General features: G+C 57.4%; 6 protein-coding genes across 6 annotated transcripts; 5 read left to right on the top strand and 1 right to left on the bottom strand.

Moving 5' to 3' along the window:
* Nucleotides 1-423: 423 nt before the first annotated feature.
* BXZ73DRAFT_98068 (uncharacterized protein) lies at nt 424-1032 on the top strand (the record flags this gene model as incomplete). The annotated part of the gene is made up of 2 exons (XM_048027577.1): nt 424-742; nt 794-1032. 2 exons carry the CDS (start codon nt 424-426, stop codon nt 1030-1032), a joined length of 558 nt encoding a protein of 185 aa, XP_047881161.1.
* Nucleotides 1033-4483: 3451 nt separating this feature from the next.
* BXZ73DRAFT_98066 (uncharacterized protein) lies at nt 4484-10263 on the top strand (the record flags this gene model as incomplete). The annotated part of the gene is made up of 21 exons (XM_048027576.1): nt 4484-4636; nt 4688-4751; nt 4805-4881; nt 4938-5098; nt 5152-5404; nt 5457-5519; nt 5578-5661; nt 5883-6024; nt 6075-6102; nt 6195-6339; nt 6921-6962; nt 7015-7111; nt 7175-7306; nt 7342-7393; nt 7482-7767; nt 7836-7981; nt 9633-9716; nt 9790-9858; nt 9919-9971; nt 10012-10178; nt 10240-10263. 21 exons carry the CDS (start codon nt 4484-4486, stop codon nt 10261-10263), a joined length of 2322 nt encoding a protein of 773 aa, XP_047881160.1.
* An 87-nt stretch (nt 10264-10350) lies between these two features.
* Nucleotides 10351-11588, top strand: BXZ73DRAFT_98065 (uncharacterized protein; the record flags this gene model as incomplete). The annotated part of the gene is made up of 8 exons (XM_048027575.1): nt 10351-10369; nt 10435-10529; nt 10592-10689; nt 10746-10771; nt 10992-11007; nt 11070-11121; nt 11192-11223; nt 11279-11588. 8 exons carry the CDS (start codon nt 10351-10353, stop codon nt 11586-11588), a joined length of 648 nt encoding a protein of 215 aa, XP_047881159.1.
* Nucleotides 11589-11775: 187 nt separating this feature from the next.
* On the top strand, nt 11776-12688 carry BXZ73DRAFT_98064 (uncharacterized protein; the record flags this gene model as incomplete). Its single annotated transcript, XM_048027574.1, has 4 exons — nt 11776-11931; nt 11997-12212; nt 12262-12402; nt 12467-12688. 4 exons carry the CDS (start codon nt 11776-11778, stop codon nt 12686-12688), a joined length of 735 nt encoding a protein of 244 aa, XP_047881158.1.
* Nucleotides 12689-13642: 954 nt separating this feature from the next.
* BXZ73DRAFT_41874 (uncharacterized protein) lies at nt 13643-14257 on the bottom strand (the record flags this gene model as incomplete). The annotated part of the gene is made up of 4 exons (XM_048018854.1): nt 13643-13702; nt 13757-13858; nt 13910-14028; nt 14083-14257. The coding sequence occupies 4 exons, from the start codon at nt 14255-14257 to the stop codon at nt 13643-13645; spliced, it is 456 nt and encodes a 151-aa protein (XP_047881157.1).
* A 1265-nt stretch (nt 14258-15522) lies between these two features.
* Nucleotides 15523-17279, top strand: BXZ73DRAFT_98062 (uncharacterized protein; the record flags this gene model as incomplete). The annotated part of the gene is made up of 10 exons (XM_048027573.1): nt 15523-15548; nt 15610-15644; nt 15704-15873; nt 15907-15935; nt 16012-16073; nt 16130-16224; nt 16281-16378; nt 16759-16825; nt 16875-16906; nt 16961-17279. The coding sequence occupies 10 exons, from the start codon at nt 15523-15525 to the stop codon at nt 17277-17279; spliced, it is 933 nt and encodes a 310-aa protein (XP_047881156.1).
* Between the last annotated feature and the right edge of the window lie 423 nt (nt 17280-17702).

Raw genomic sequence — 17702 nt, 5'->3', positions numbered from 1 at the left:
CCCGTCGATTGGGAGGTGTGGAACACCATCCAACCGGTGTTGGACCAACGTCTTCGGACCCCCATCAACTCTCCCCATGGTATGCTCCCTCAAGGCCTCATGCTCCGCACCGGCTATGATCTAAGGAAGCCGTTTCTATCCAGCCGTCGACGATGCCTTCTATCAATGGGACGTCCGCCTGCAGTCTGTGTTGCGGGACCACCCGGCTACCCAAGTCCGAGACGGTCCGCCTCACCACCCACACGATGCGTCTTCGCAGCTCCCGGATTACCCAATCTCGGCCTTGGATGGGCTGCTCCCAAGCCCTCTCATTAACACGACCAGTGCTTTCGTCGACGTCGGACCTCCCAACCACGGTCAGCGAGTCTCACCTTCTCCCCCAATCGTCAGCGTTCGGGGGAGTCTATGTACACCGGGGATAGCATGGGGGCTTCATTTACATCGTTTTTCGCCCCCGAGGAGCCTCCATCGCTCTACCCCGGCGATGTGATCTCTCCCCCGAGCGCTGCGCCGGACGGTGTGGAGGATGCTGCGGTTGCGTCCGTAGCGCCCCCCACCCCCGAGGCACAAGTTCCGTACCAACCTCTGTCGGAGGTTGTGGAACATTCGCCCTGCCCGTCGCTCTCATCCCTCGTCTCCGACTGCGAGAGCTCCGAGAGTTCTCCCGGTCCGGCCACACCTCCCTCCCACGGGGATCCACAGCACAACGGCAAGCACTTCCAGTGTGAGATTTGCCTAGAATGTACGATCTCAACCTACATTCTGTAACGTTGGCTCACCAATCTCCTCACAGGGTTCTCGACGAAGTTCAATCTCGGCCAGCACAAGAATTCTGGCAAGCATGCCGATATCCGGCCCTTCCCCTGCCCCCTGCCAGACTGCGGTCGCGCGTTTGGAAAGAAGCACGACCTCACTCGGCACATCGTCTCACACCGAGGGATATCCCTTCGCAGTGAGCAGAAGAGGGAGAAGGCACACGAGGCCGCAAAGAAGGAACAAGTCAAGCGGAAAGTCAAGAACAGCCGCCAGTGACACCAAGCGGCGTGTCCCAGTGCGTATCCCTTGTCTCCCTCTCGCGATTTCCGGCCTACTCCCTCGATCCCGCCCCGCTAACCACCGCCCCGTCCTCACAGGCACGCAAGGGTCGCGTGCATCAGAATTGCACCACTCTCAAAGCCCGGCGCCCCACGCGAGCTGCCAGCCTCTATGAAGAGAGCGCTGCCGGCTCGCCTTAGGCGTCGGATTTGGAATGGGGGTGGTACAGATCTCATGGATGAGAAGCGAACGTGTGGGTCTGCGCGGGGGACGGAGCATCTAGCCCGGCGCTGGGTGGTTCGTCCCGCGGTAGACGTATGCGTTCACGCGTGGGATACTCTCTTGTTTTTACTGTATGGCTCGTCTACGGTCTCTGTCCCGGTGTCTCGGTTTGCTGCCTCTGGATGCCCGTCTCGGAATGCCGACTGGTTATGTCTGCTGTGGCTCCTTACGCACGTCGTTGCTGTCTCGTGCCTCTCTTGCTTCCAGCACTCGACATGCCTTCTGCGCTCGTGTTCTGCCGTCTTGATGTACTCGCTGTACCTTTCGATCATGCTATGCGTTGACCTATGCTCTCTAGACCTCCGCTGAATCGTTGATCCATCTATATTCCGACTAGTCGAAGTGTGAACGCGTTTTTTCGGCTGCTCACCTGCGTCCCTCGCTTCCTCCCAACGCCCGGCCTTGCTCCCTGGATCTCCCAGCCAGGGGCAAATTGCTCGTCGGTGGCGGCGCGCATAGCGGACGAGACGTCGCGGCTTTGAAGACTCGCCCTTTCGCGTCCACGATCATCGTTCATTCCAGATATCACAGACGCGGTCGACGCTCAATTGGGAGCTCGATGGTGGCAAATTCAAGATCCGCGGTCGCGTCGCGCGCCAAATAAGTACCTGGACCCCGCTGAGGGCAAGATTGTCTTCAAGGATGGCTCAACGGAGAGCGGGGGTCGATCGCGCCGTCGTCGCAATAGGCTAAGCGGCTCAACTTCCTATTCCAGTCCGAACTTCCGGGGTGAATCCCATCACACCCATGCCAGTCCCTCCATTTCCCGCCGCGCTACACGACACGAACCATCACACCTCCCCCTTGGCGAAGCATATGCTCTCGCTTGTGACCTCCTACCCCCCATCAAGCCCCGCTCTCAGTGACACCGGCGATGCCGACAACTTCCCCCCCGTGTCCGGCCCCTAAGTCGACTTCCCTGCTGCGATCTCGCTGAGGTTGTACATCGCCCGTGCGCTCTCCGCGCTCGCTACGAGTCTTATAGGCGGTGGTTCTGACTTTCGGAAGCCGAAGGCGTGCTTCTGGGATGTGGCGTGTACTATCCGCTCCGATATGTGGATGCTGGGGAGGACGAGCGTGCGCACGCACGGAAGGGAGAGCCGCTTCATGTGAAGGACACATGAGTCCCGCGCAATCAAATCAAAAAAAGAGAGAAAGAGGACGAGTTACTCAGTAGCCAACAGCGAGCGCATCCGTTTATCGGCGACGGACGGCTTGATCGGCTCGCTGACTTTCTGTTCTGCCACGAGATCGATACAGACCTCTCCGCTGTGGCTTCTTGTGATGGGAGACGGAGGTGCATGCAGCTGCCCACGACGCCAAGTTGGTCTCGGTATCGTCTAGTCATCTGAGGCCCGAGCCTCAACTCGGAGCTGTATCTGTACTATGTTTCAAGTTTTTCGATTACTACACTTTCGAACTATCAGACACCGGCGCGCTCAAAGTTGCTTCAAATCGGCATACTTGGGAAAAATGCGGGATGTCCAAGATCTCGACACGTAGTACATACGTACCTCGCTGGCCCTCTTGCGGGTATCCTACTCGGACTTGAACGCCGACGGACAGCTCAACGTCGGTCCACAGCTACATGATGTCGGACTCGAGCTGGTGGACGCGTGTTGCTCGTCAGATACAACCACTCAGGAATACGAAGAACGAACGTACGATTTGTCAGATGCTTGCGATAGTCTCGCACCTGGTAGCGACATCGTTGATGCGCTCCGTCGTCTCCGGAAGAGAGTCCTGAAACTGTTTCAAGGAGGCCTGCTATCCCTTGAGCTCCTTCAACTCCTGCTCGCGCTCCTGGTGCACGCGTTCGAATTCTGCAATGACGTCGATAAGACGACAACGACGGTGCGACCCAAGCCAGGGGAAGGACCTTGATACTGTTGGATGAGCGCCTCTATCTCGTGCCTCTTGCTGAATTTATCATGTTCTCGAAAGCGCAGAGGTTGAGGTACAGACATACTACACGTCCAACGGAACCCACAAAGAGACGCCTGGTGAAGTGAGGATTGATAGACTTCACACCTTTCGCGAGCACTCCGCCTGTCGTCTTTGTAAACGCCTGGATCTGCGAAGATGGACATGAGCGATTGCCAAGCAATCAAGAAACGCATCATTACGCATACCTCTTCTTCAATTCTAGATATCGCGATTCGTGGAGCACGAAATCCAAGCGCGATAAGCCGGCGGCGTCAAATGCGGCGACCTCGCGCGACCGTGATGAAGCCGGTGCGAATATCGCGCGTCATGTCGCCAAGCGCAGCGATCTCGAACCCCATGTCCTCCGAGATTGAAATGTCCTTAAGGCCTCGGATGCAGCGGCACGGACCTCGGGGTCGGAGAGCGACTCTTCGAGGTGGAGGCGGTACGCTTCGACCTCCTCTTGGGGGACGGTGGACGAGATGGTGAGGGACATGGCGGGGGAATGGGACGGTGGGGGTTGATGCGGCGAGAGACGGGGCTGAAGTGTTGGAGCATCTGGGCGCAAGGATTATATGTCGCGCAAGGGTGGTCGGAGGAGAGACCGTGACGAGCGAGCGCACTTGGACACGCCGGGGACGCAGAACAGGGCGTTCCAGTCGCTCTTTCTGTGCTCGAAAAAGTGGCTTCGAGTTCGGGCCCCCGGCCGGGGGTTCGCACCTTGCCTTTCCTTCGCGGCAAGTTCATGGCCCGTCAGACGTCTGGGGTCGTGATGGTCGATACCATGGAAGAGGTCGGCGGAATTTGGCATGTTCCGGGGTATCTGCCATGTTCGGTTTGGAGGCAGACATGACCATGTATGCGGGTCGGGAGTCGATGGAGCAGAAAGTTGTAAGAGAGCAAGGAGCGCCGGGAGGCCGCCTCAGCAAATCGGGCGCCGCCCGTGCCGGTGCCACCCGAGGCCGCTCCTTCGCTGCTTTTGGCGCCTATGTGTCTGCCCACATGTCTTCTGCGCGAGCGTGTGCTCGACAGCCGAATATGCTCTCAGCTGAACTCCGCTAAGCTCGCCATCGCCACCTCTGGGCTGCGACCGCTGCCAGACGTCGGACACCGGCCGCGGGCGAGTGTGGCCGATATCCCTGACGTCAATGCGTGTGGCGGCCCCAGCCTGCGAGCCTCCCACCCCCGCTCGTCTTTGCCCCAGTACGAACTCGAAGTCTTTCTCTCCTTCCAACGCACCATGGCCCCACCTCCCTCTGCACACTTCCAGGAGCTCGCGCACGAGGCTCTGAACTTGAGCCGCCTCCTCCCCAGCATCGAAAGGAAGGTCGCCAAGATTGACGCAATCCTGGCGAGCGAAGAGCATGTCAAGCAGTGGGCTCAAGCCAATGACGTGCGCTTTCGGCTGAGCAAGCCCTACTCCCTCTAACGACCTTTCACGCAGGCATACACCAAGTTGGTCATCGACTCGGAGGTCGCTGCGAGTCGCCTCGTTGCGTTCCTGAAACGTGCGGAACCGTTCAAATCGGCATTTGGCGTCATCGATCTGACTTCCCCGCAGTCTACCTTGTCATCGGCGGCGACAGGGCTCATGTCTCCGTAGACGAGAGAATCTCAACGCTGTCGATGGATGCTGAGGTACTGTTGTCTGCATTGTCCGTCGATGCATCTGTCTCTAACTGCATTCTCGTCAGAATTTGGAGTCGATGTACAGCACCGGCAACTTCTCCGCCGAAGCAGATGCGATATCCAAGTCCTTCGGCGCCACCGCGAGCGACCTACAGCACATCATGAGCGACATCATGAGCCAAGACGCCGAAAGCGCGCACCATCAGTCTGAGGGCAGCTCTAACGAGTGAGTCGCAGTTGAAGCATGCTTCGGTGCTGGGCTGATACCGCCGCGTGCAGACCCGTCCAGGCGTCCACGCGCGGTGTACAAGGGAAAGGGCTCCTGTGTTCTTGGTTCAGCAGGATGCGCCAATCCGAAGCCTCTACGCAGCTTGAGGTACCGCACGCGCCACTCCAGCGTACGCGCGCGAGTCATGCCGAGTCTCTGCGCGGTCTCGCGCACGATGTCGCGCAGGGTGTTGACGAGGTGTGCAGCGTGCTCACGAAACATGCATCACTTTTCAACGAGGTGTTCGACAAGCCGATATCCAAGGTACGTTGAGGCACTACGTGCCGGTGCACACGGTCGCTGAAGATTATCGAAGCTCGCGAAGGAAATACAGGGCCGCATCGCGGCGCTCAAGGCCGAGAAGAACGGCGTTCCTCAGGTGCGCTCTCTATGAGCGACCTGATCTGCAGGAAGGGGCTGATAGTGTCTTACGGCAGGCTGAGCAGTATCGACACTATTCCGCCCAGGAACGCGCCAAGGAGGCGGTTCCGTACTGGACGGATCTTGCTGCGCTTTATGACGTCTACTCCAAGACAAACAAGTTCTAGTGTCTGTGACATACCCGGTGGCATGCGGGTGCGCGTTGCGATGCACACGTGTATTGTAACGGCGGGTGGCTCTCCCGTCCTTGTGCAATTGAGTCCATCCGTGCTCGCATCTGGTGCGGCCCCGACCCCGCTGACGACGAGGAGGGCAACGTGTCAAATGCGGTCGCAGAGAGGAGGGCAGCTGACGACGGCAGCTTCCGGACGTGGGTCGAGGCAAGCGCGTCATTAGCCCAGCCCAGCGGGGCTCTGGACCGAAGGCAAGTCCTACAGCGTACGGGTTCCTAGCCGGCAAGGAGGTCAAGGACGCCCACGTGGGGAACCTCGACCTGCGGGATCGTGAGTTGCTCGGCGTCGATATGTGGCATGTGACTGACAATCAAGGACAGAGCGTGCGGCACTCGAGTGGATTCAAAAGTACATCCACGCGTTCGGCGGAGATCCGAAGAAGGACGCAGCTGGGGAGAGAGCGCAGGGGCGATACCTGCATCTCTCTACCTGCTTGGTAGCGGCGATCGCAATCGAACTCTCTTCCTCGGCGCGATCATGCAGAGCGGTGCGCCTATCCCCGTCGGTGACGTCAAGAACGGTCAGAACGACTACGACGTGCGCGTATCCGAGATCGCGGCATCGTCTGGCCCTCTCTCGCCGATGGTGACTACGTCAAGCTCACCATGGACACTGGCGCCTCCGGCGGCTGGAACACGTCGTATGCATCTGCGGTCTCGTCCGTGAATCCTATCCTCCGGGCCTCGCGCGTTCCCGTCGCCACCCCCCACGACGCACCATGCACTGACTTGATCCATTTTTCCTCGACAGGTCGTCCCCGTCTCTCGACGGCCCCCGCTAGGAGACCATAACACCCTATACTTCTTTCAACGGCGCGCCCCGGTCTCCTGGACCGAGTCCATGCTCTCTCCATCTGGCGTGGGCGACGGAAGAGGATGGGTTGATCACGCCTCCCTGCTCGTACTAGACGGAGATGGGCTGTGTGGGGTGGATGCTTAGACCCGGACAGCAGCTGAGCAAGAAGCATCTTACGGGGCGTCTTCACGCGCCCAAGCAGCTCCGTCAAGAGCAGCTCGCAGGGAACGTCGAGCACCCTCACGGCGACAGAAGAGGAGCAACGAGCCCGACAGCGAGTCAGGCAGGCGACAGCTATGCGGGTTGACGGAGTCCCGGTAGTCATTTCGGTGCCATCCTCGGTTCCCCTCCACTCAACCGCCACGTGCAAGAGGCAAGATCAGGGTCATCGCAGCTCGGACAACCTCTTCCATGTATGCATTATCACTGTTTCCACCTCAAGGTCGTACTGAAGTATGCTTTCAGGCTACACTGAGTGGGACGCTCAACCTACTTATGCGCTACGACGATCTCTCCGCCTCGTCATCCGTTGTACGCAAAAAGGTGCTCACTGGAGAGTACAGTCGATGATGCAAGGGCCAGGGAGGATCGTTGCGATATCGCTGAAATCCCGCCACCTCGCAAGATTCCCGACTCCTTGAGCCCAACGCTACCGCGTCCGCGTCCTACTCCACACTCTATCCCCGCCACGCTATCAGCACCACCGCGGACCCGTCCCGAGGCTCTATCGCCGCCCCTGATCCGAGCGGGACCGCGTGTTCGCCGCAGTCTAGCCACTTGAGCCGCAGCAAGTCGCCGACCTCACCGACCCACTCATGTCGTTCCCGAAGCGCGAGCGCGCCATGTGTGTGCTCAACGTGGAGGTGCTTCGCGCCAAGATCGCAGACGCCAAGGTCTTGAGGTCGACGAGACGGAGGAACGGACTCCCGCAGTCTCGACCGTGCCGATGCCGCGGACGCCTCAACGGCGCAAGACGAACGCACCTTCGCTCGCAGAGTCGCCGCACACACCGCTCTCCGGCCGCGCGGCGGCAGGCTCCACTCCCGCGACCGTGGCGCGCTAGCAGGTGCAGACAACCGCCTCGCTCGCACGCCTGCCGGTGACGAGCTCGTCAGCTCGAACCAGGCCACAAGATTTCCTTTGCCGAAGCTCGAGGCGATAATGGCGCCTACTCGACAAGCCTGTGACCTAGCAGAAGCAACAGCTGGGCGACAAGTTGTGTGTTTTCTTTGCCCTGTTTCCTTGAATACAACCGCTGATCGTTCATGTGTGCTTTATTCCAGCAGCTGACGAGTCGTGAAGGCAAAGGTGCACCGAAGATCATGATCGCTCTACTGGGCCAGGACGACCTTCGCCCACCGGCGCATCTGATGAACAGCTACCCGTCGGTGCTCAAGGGGAAGGCGCTTCTTGTTCAAGCAACCCAGAGCAAGTGAGCATATGAATCGCCAGTCAACGAAATCCCAGATATGCCTCGCATACACTCCCGAAAGGAGGGAGGAAAGAACAGTCTCCCCGAGCAAACGCATGTGAATATAGTCACCACTATCTACTAGTACAGCTCACATCTACCCGCGTTATCAAATTTCGTCCCATGGTCTGCGGCTAGGGAACCACACTCTCGTCCTGTTCGTGATCCCTTCTTCATTCCCTATAGACCAGTTCGCTGACGCTTAACCTCCAGTCCATCGGCCCTCGCTTGTTTACTTCTCTTCGTCCCTCTTCTAATCGTCGACCCTGTGCCCAGCACCTCCCTACGCGCTGATCTCGGTCCCACACCATTTACGACCATTGCTTCCTCCTCCTCCTTCCCCTCTTTTCTCCCTTTTCCCGCCCATCATCTGCCATACCTGCCTGTGGAATGCACATACGTTGCGGATAAATCAACATCGCGATTGACAGAAGCTACTACAGGTACAGGGGAAACATCTTACGTGGACGCCCGAGGGACGCACGCGCAAGCGAACCAACGCCGTGACACCATGGAGGACGCCAAGCAGGACCATCCACAGGTCAGGGCAGGTCAGGGCCCCTCGAACTGCGGGATCCGAATGAGCGCCCCTGCGCTGCGCCGCTGCGCCCTTCAGCCCCCCCGGCCGGGACGTTCATACCTACCGCAGACCGCGCTATGAAAGCAAATGCGCGCGCGTCAGCCTTGGGCAACAAAATTAAGGCAACGCAGGGGACGCGGGCCGCAGCCAGCACCATACATACCAGCTTCAAGGTCAGCGCGGCGAAAGTAGTCAACATTCCCTGCGAGGGGACGTCCTCGGGTGGCACCCAGCGCAGGAGCCGGGAGTCAGAAGCAACACGGGGGTCTAGAGGCAACCCAACGCCCACAACCTCGACAGCCTGCATCTGCTGGCGGAGCGAGCGTCGCCGCGCCCGTGTCGAGCCAGCGCTCAGCGCTCAGCGGCCTCGGGAACTTCTCCGCGTTCTGGCGCTGGTCGGCGGGGCTTCACTGCCAAGCTTCAGCCCCGAAAGCCCGTGGATGGCTGTCGGGTCCTATGTCACCTGCCCGATCGCTGGGTGTTCGACGCACCCGAGTGCTGGTGTTTGTCGTCGGCATGCACAGGAACCCCGGATTTTCAGGGGCGCTCGAAGACGCGCCAGCCAAAGAGTAGGCGTTTTGCAAGGCCGAAGGCCATGGGCGCTTATGACCCTCTCTCACTCCGCAGCGGCGACGAGCTGTCACACCTGCCTCCGACAAAGCACGGTAACATCCGGGATGGACAGGGATGACAGCCAGGGGCCTGGTGACATTCAACTGCTCGTCCCAATGGAGGATGGTCATGTCAGTTGTCCCGCCTATCTGTCACCGGATGCAGATTCTCATCACAACGTTACGAATCATCCTCTCCCGCGCCGCGACACTCGGATTCTCCTGCGCACCAGCCTTGTGCGTTCAGCCGTGCGGTGGTTCAAGTCGCGGTGTGTGTGTGTGCACATTGATGTTCACTTCAGATGGCTGTGGTACGTGTCTCGGCTCCAGATCTGCTCTACACATTCGCACCGCTCAACCGGATTTCGAATTCGGTGACGTGGGAGGAAGCGGACATCGGCATACTTAATATTTTCCACAGCGACACCCTTCTCCGCGGCGCCGTCTTCATGAGGAAATTTTCACGGACTAACTCGCCCGCCCTACGCTACCCGAAGCGTTTCGGGTATACGTAACGTCATGTATAGGTTCTTCGTCGCTGCATACTGAGTACTCGACGCCTGTGCCCTGCTTCGCAGCCCCAGCTTGATCTCAAACACCTCTTCGACGCTGGTCGCAGCTATGGAAAGTCAAATCGCTCTCAGCGCGTACGTACTAGCTGTTACAAGATGGTACCACGAGCTCGCATGCTAACGTACGCGGGCTAGTCTCGAGAGTAAATGGGCGATGGTCTCAGCCATCGGCAAGTGGTACACGTGGAGTACGAAGTTGGATTGTCTGATACATTCTTTTGTTCCCAGCCATCACCTACGACCACTTCCTCACACTCGATGTCGAGATCAAACACATCTGGAGCAGGAAGATGACGAGTGCAGGGGCGATCTACGTCGTCATACGTTACTCCTCATTGGTCTCCAACATCCTCACCTTCCTCGATTTCTTCCCTTGGCCGGGCAAATCATCACCAGTGAGAGCATTCCCGAGCCTCCCACGAATGCTAGATGCCTCTGACGCTCTTGACATGGCAGAAGTATGCACCTGCTCGCGTCTAAGCTCTTTTGCAGCGCACCCACTAATCTGCGCTACCGCCCCGCAGGTGCAGCGCGATCACTCTGTGGTTTTCTCTATTGGGCACCGTCATGCTCATATCCGGCGCGGGTGGGTTCTTGAGTTAAAACGTTGAGAGCTGAGATTCGACAATGACTGATCGCGGCATGCTACAGTATTCTCATCGCTGCGAGCACACGCCCTGCGCCAATGGAAACCCCTCACTTTCTGCATTCTAGTGCTTGGGTCTGGGAATGCCGTCCCCTCGCTTGTGAGCATTCTCATTCTTTTTTCCACTTGAATGTGTCCGATTCGACCCTGGGCTTCGCCTAGTATGCAGCGATCAAGACTCGGTCCACCTACGACCCAGGACCCAACAACTTGCTCACCTTGTGCAACGCGGATTTCTCACATTTCGAGTCCTTCCGCAAGTGAGTAGGCTAGGTGTATCGCGGACCACGCTCGGGCTAATCGCATACTTTTACAGGGGTCCGTTAGTGCTTTTCTTTCTCGGTAGATATCTCTTGACTTGATCCCGAACAGCGATCATCGTCGGGCGTTCCTGCGGGGTTCTGAGCGACCTCATCGTTCTTATTTTGACATGGATGCATACAGGCCCGCGTAGAGGAACCGCACAACAGGGGTTGACCATTACTGCGGCGTTTTTTCAGAACGGTAACTGCCTCGCTCTGGATGATTGAGTCTCTACATTGACGCATACACTATGTTGCAGGTGTCTCATACTTCGCGTGAGCGATAGGTCTCCCCTTTCGCATTTGTTCTGTTCGCGCACACCTCGTACTTCCGACAGTGCACTCCTCGTTGTAAATGTTATGAACCTTGCATTCATCAACAACGTGCAGGTAACGCTGCGCCTCATGCGCCTCATGCCTCCACTGCCAAAGTTCGAAGCTGATGTTACCTTTCAACCAGCTGTTGTTCAATCTCATCGGTGCACTCACCGCGTGCGTTTTCCCGCTATTACGCTGTGTTATCCCTGCTGATGGACTCCCGGTGCAGCATAACGGTGGTCTTGACCTGCCGTTTCATCCTCGACTTATTCGAAGCGAGCACAAGGGCCCGCTACGGCACTCTCCCCACATTACACCTCTCGGCCATGGTGCGCTCACGCTCGCTTGCGTTCCAACAGGTTGGCGGTGTTGGCGCGACTGGCGCTTCTGCAGGAATCTTCGGCGCGGATGTTAGCTGGGACGGTTCGGAAGAGAGCGAGAGCGACTGGAGTAAGAAAGACGATTACGGCTTCGAGCTCCAGCCTATGAACCCGGAACGACAAATACCGGATGCGCACCCTCTCGGACCAGAGCCATGAGCATGTAATTTAGATCCCGAAACTATGCATATGTCTCGGAAGCGTTTTGTGGTCGCTTATCACCACAGGATGACTGCTCAGAAGACATAGTAGTGGTATGACGTCATGCCAACCATGCGGCCTTCAACGCGCCGGCGTCAAGACCGAACCCAGCTTCTTCCACACCCTCTCCTCCCGTCTCTCCGACATGCGCGTATCCGAGATCGCGGCATCGTCCGGCTGCTCTCTCGCCGAAGGTGACTATGTCAAGCTCACCATGGACATTGGCGCCCCCGGGGGCTGGAACACGGGGCAGATCGTGCGCATCTACGGTCTCGTCCGTGAGCCCTATCCTCCAGGCCTCGTGCGTCCCCGTCGTCATCCTCCACGACACACCATGAGCTAACTCGAGCCATTTCTCCTCGATAGGTCGTCCCCGTCTCTCGACGGCCCCCGCTAGGAGACCATAACACCGTGTACTTTTTTCAACGGCGCGCCCCAGTCTCCTGGACGGAGTCCATGCTCTCCGATTCATCTGGCGCGGGGGACGGAACAGGTTTGGTTGAACACGCGTCACTGCTCGTACTCGACGGAGATCGGCTGTGTGGGGTGGATGCCGACCGGGCTTTGGGCCCGGGAGACACCGTGAGTCGTCTCCGTCCTCCGTTCATCGCGCATACACAGATCTCTCTAGGTCTACCTATCCCAAGATACCCAGTTCGCGCCGTCTGCCCTCGGTACCGGGCCGCGCACGCTCCCGCGAACGCGGGTTTACAACGCCCCGCGAGGGACACGGTGCACGGTTCGAAGTCGCCGAAGCCTCGCGACCGGTGCTGTGAGTGCTCTTCTACGCCCCTGATGCATATCTGCGGCCGATTGACGCCGTTCCATGCGTCCAGGACCTGTCACCGTCCACGACGGCGTCCTCGACGGAGAGCGTGGACGGCGTCGGGTACGTTCTCGAGACGGACGTCACCGCGACGGACACGGAGTGGGAGACGTACTCGGGGTCGAAGAACTGGGAGTGGTTCGCGCCTTTATCACAGGAGGAGCTTAGGGCGGTTGAAGACGCGACCGCTGGAGCGCGTGGATGTGAGGTCTCTTGGGACGTCGTGGGCTGAATGATTACGGACAACTGTCGCAGTTCTTCTCTCATGTCACAGGTGTATTGGATATGTATCGGCACAGATAGTACAGCAGTACAATACTCATAGCGGTTTTTCTCACTTAGCCATAAACTTCGCGGCAAGCTCCTCAGGTATCGCAGCTGCGATCTATGTCTGTGCAGTACGTCCCGCCTCCGCACGCACTGTGCTCGCTGGACGCCCGTCGGGGCCAGGGCGACGCCTGGATGGCCGGCACATTTGAGACGGAAATATCGGGGAGAAGGGAGGACGTGTGCCTGGACGGCGGGCAGCATTTGCACAAAGCGGAAGTGGTGGCCAATGTCCTGGAAGGGCCGTTCTCGTTCGAGTGGTCGATGACGCCGACGGTGCGGTGAGTTGAGCGTGGGTGGCATCGCGACGACCACGAAGAGATCCCTTTAAGCTACGGCGGCTGAGGAAGTTATGCATGCGCTTGCTGAGCGTTAGAGCATTGTTGCCTAAACACCCTCGAATCCCGCGAGCCCGATCGCAGCGCAGCCAACGCCACAGCGAAAGAACAGCGTCCCGATCGAGGGGCGTGTACTGCTTCGACACATACTAACGCACATAATACTGGAAGCTCATTATGACCGCGTATCATCCGTTGCGCTCATTGACTTCGAATCCCTCGGCCACGAACCGCCCCTCACGGCGTGTAGCGAAATACGTGAGCCTGCGTCAGACGTTCGAGTAAGTTCGCGCGCAAGGTACACCGACTCCCTGCTCTTCCATGCGTACCTTGTCTGCGAGCTCGCGTGTGTCCCCCATGGCGTCGCGCACGGGCTTCCCGTACCGTTCGTCCCTTCGCCGGTATTCCAGGTGCTCCTACATAAACCTGCAGAGCTACTCAGCTGGGGTACTTCGCCGGGTTCATGTGCGCACACACCTTCCAGTCCCTAGGTATAAAGGAACGGATGGGGCGAATCCTCTCTAGGATACGCCTAGAGCGATGCGGGAGACGAGCACGCCAGCAAAGTTGAAGGACGTCGCCTAGAAACGCTATGTCAGCTTATGCGCGAGAAAAAAAATGAATACAGTGCAAACCGTGAGGACAGCACAAACTCCCCACCCCACAGCAACGAAACAGAACCAAACTCGAGGCGGGCAGAGTTTGAAAAGTACTGTGAGGGGCACGGGGCACATAATCTAAAATCGGATGCATCAGGATAAGATTCAGCCGTGATACAGACAACATACGAATGAGAAATAGAATGCGGAGCTGGCCCAGTCAAACAAAACGCCAGTGGGGTCACCACCAAGGATATCTTGAGGGAGGCCTTGCAGCCGTGCGTTGCCCAAATTCACTCGGTCGAGATCTGACCACAACCATGAGGGAAAAGTGACAACGCGTTGTAAAACACAGTACTCACAGGAGCACAGAAACAAGAAGCAGATGAAAGGCATGATCCGCTCGTCGAGCCTTCTCACCAGATGCTTCTCTTCCGCGGGAGTAGCCTTCTCATCTTGAGTGACTGCTTCATGATCCACCTGCGGGAGGTGTGGGACCTCCTGGTCGGAAGTTGAGACCTTCTCCGTACTGGACATCATGGTGAGAGCACGAACAAAGAGTGGATAGGGAAACGTAGGGCATATCAGCGGTCGTGGGCGTTCGAAGACGGTATTTGAACGGCAGTAAGGAAGACACCCCTGGATTTCAACTCAACTGCGTGGGGAGGCAGACACAGATTGAGACACTCACTTCAGGCCTATCGCAAGCCGTGTCTAGACCCTCTGAACTGGACCCGCCCGCTCCTGTAATTGAAATGGGACGGACGGATGAGAAGCGCAACGTCGAGGTGAAAGATATCGCTGGAGTCTCCGTTGGGCCCATCTTGAAGGAGCCCTTGCAACAGGTTGAATCGGCAGAGGTCTTCATAGCGCAGAATGAAGTACATAACAGAAGCAGCGTTTAGCAAAAACACGTACTGAGATATATGCAGGATCCTCACCAGGCGCTGCTCCCCTTATCCCTCGTTTGTTGGCACGCCATCTCCTTCGATCCCAAGCCCCGCCGTCAAAATGTCTTCCGTGATCTTGTCGAGAGCCAATTGGTTGGGGCAAACCGGTGAAAACCTGGAGAGATGGGCGTGCCGTGTGCAGACTGAGGTCCGTCTCAATCGGCGTCGAGGTGATTTGACGGGGGTAATGTGGGAGTAATGACACGGCTTGATAAAACAGCAGCACTGGGAAGATGGGAGGTGGGGCAACGGGGAGCGAATGAAGGTACCTGTTGCAAAGTAAGTTCTAGGGTAGGGATATGACGCATTCGTCTCACTTTTGTCACATGACCGCGACGCGATCACATTCACCCTCGCGTAAGACTTATTCTCAGACCACAACGTGCTCCCCTCCCACTCTGCAACGGCGACGAGTTGTTACGCATCATCGTCGCCCGCACCGCACGACCAGCATTCTCCTGTGCACCGGCCTTGTGTATTCAACCGCGCCGTGCTCCCCGCGGGTGCGCATCAATGCTTCAAAGTGGCTGTCATACGTCTATTTCGACTCTACTCGTCGTTCCGTTGGATCACCAGGCTCTCACCGCTCAACTGGATTTCGAATTCGATGACGTGCGGGGAAGCAACCATCGGCCTCTTTAGCGCTTTACTGCTCAGCAACAACGTAAGAATATCCGCGGTTGGTCAAGTCTAATTTACTCGCCCCTGCGCGCAGCGCTTCGGGTATGTACTGTCACGTATAAGAACGCTCTAGTTCTTGGTTGCTGCCATACAGAGCACTCACTCGACGCTTGTACCCTGCTCTGCAGCCCCAGTTTGATCTCAGACACCTCTTCGACGCTGGTCGCAGCTATGAGCAGTCAAATCACTCTCAGCGCGTACGTACTAGCTGTTGCAAGATGTACCAGCCGGGTTTGCATGTTCACGTACGCGAGCCAGTCTTCAGAGTAAATGGGCGGTGGTCGGATCCATCGGTAAGTGGTATTCCGCATTTGAGGTGTTACTGTGACGCATTCTCTCGCCGCGTTCCCAGCCATCGTCAGCTACGACTACTTCCTCACACTTGATCGCGAGATTCAGTACATCTGGAGGAGGAAATTCACGAGTGCAAGTGCGATATATATCGTCACACGTTACTCCTCATTGGCCGCCAACATCTTCACGCTCCTCAATTTCTTCCCTTGGCCGGGCAAATCAACACCAGTAAGAGCATTCCTGAGTCCCAACAAATACTAGACGTCTCTGATACCCTCGGCGTGGCAGAAGTACGCACGCGGCCGCGCCTGTTCACATTTCAGCTCTTTTGCCGTGCATACACTAACTGGCGCTACCGCCCCGCAGGTGTAACGCGCTCGCACGGGCTTTCACCGCAACGGCTACCGTCATCATCATGTCCTCCGCGGGTGTGTTCTTGAGTCGAAAGCTGAGATCTGCAACGGCTAATTACTGTGTGCCGCAGTTTTCTCGTCACTGCGAGCGTACGCGCTGTGCCAATGCAAACCCGTCTCCTACCTCGTTTTAGCGCTAGGGTCTGGGAATGCCGTTCCTTTGATTGTGAGTACTCCCCTCCTTTCTTCCGCCTGACTGTTTTCAACTCAAGCGTTGCTCAGTATGAAGTGATCAAAACTCAGGCCACCTACGACCCAGGAACCAACAACATCGACACCATGTGCAAAGTGGATTTCTCGCCGTTCATATCCTTCCGCAAGTAAGTGGGCTAGGCATATCCTCAATGAAGCTTGGGCCACTCACCTATTTTCACAGGGGTCCGTTATCGCTTTCTCCCTCAGCAGATATCTCTTGACTTGATACCAAACAGGGACTGTCATCGGGCGTTCGTGCGGGGTTGTCTGCGACCTGCTGGTCCTTACGTTGACGTGGAGACATGCAAAACCTTGGAGAGGAAGCGCACGCCAGAGGTTTACCCTTACGACGGCGTTTTTCCAGAATGGTAACTACGATCTTGTGGATGATCGAGTCTGGACTTTGTGCATTGACGCATCCACTACATTGTAGGTGTTGTATACTTTGTGTGAGCCATATGTCCCTTTCGCACTTATTCTCGTCGCTCACACATCATACTTCCAGTGCACTCCTCGTTCTCAATGTCATGAATCTTGTCTTCATCAAAGAGGTTAAGGTAACACTGCACCTCGTGCGCTTGATGCCCCCACCAGAGTCCGAAGCTGATGATTCCTTTCCAGCTCTCGCTCGATTTCATTGGTGCATTGAGCGCGTGGGTTCCTCGCCATTCCGCCCCGTTACCTCCGCTGATGACTTCCCCGTGCAGTACGGCAGCAGTGTTGACCTGCCGCTTCATCCTCGATTTGTTCGAGGCGAGCACGAGGACACGCTTCGGCACTGGCCCCACAGTACGCCTCTCCGCCATGCCCAGCATGATACTTTCACGTTCGCTCGCGTCCCGACACGTTGGCGGTCCCGACGTGACAGGCACTTCCCAAGGGATTTTCGACGCAGATGTCAGCCGGCACAGGACAGAAGAGAGCGAGAGCGTCTACGGCACCACGGATGACTACGACTTCGAGCTCCAGCCTGTTAACCTGGAACGTCAGAAATCGAACGTGCACCCCCTCTTATCTGAGTCTTGAGCACGTAGAACGTGTCTGCGTCTTAACGCGTCGCTGTGATGTTTGCGGTTGTCTGTCACCACATAATGACAGCTTAGAAGGTGGTGCGCAGATATCCTGACGGAGCTTTGTAGATGGAAGACGCTGCATTTACCTCACGACATACGCCATGGAGGGACCACGCGCAGAGATAGTCTGGATGACAGGACTCATGAGTGTTTGATGAAGCGCGAAACTCGCCTGTAGTCTGGTGACGTTTGTACTATAATGCCGTTGTCTCATTTGTATCTCGAGTATTTCACACGATTTTGGCTCACTCTGCATGACTCGTCCTGAAGGCCTGAAGTCTCGAAAAACGTCAAAGGCGCAGTGGGCGCCAACGACGCACACCCACCCGGCACACTCCCTGGGCACCGACCAAGCGGCGCACCGAACATGCACCGA

The sequence above is a fragment of the Epithele typhae genome (assembly GCF_022376455.1).
Source record: "Epithele typhae strain CBS 203.58 chromosome Unknown BXZ73scaffold_6, whole genome shotgun sequence".
Lineage (NCBI taxonomy): Eukaryota > Fungi > Basidiomycota > Agaricomycetes > Polyporales > Epitheliaceae > Epithele > Epithele typhae.
This window is presented reverse-complemented; position numbering and strand designations above follow the sequence as displayed.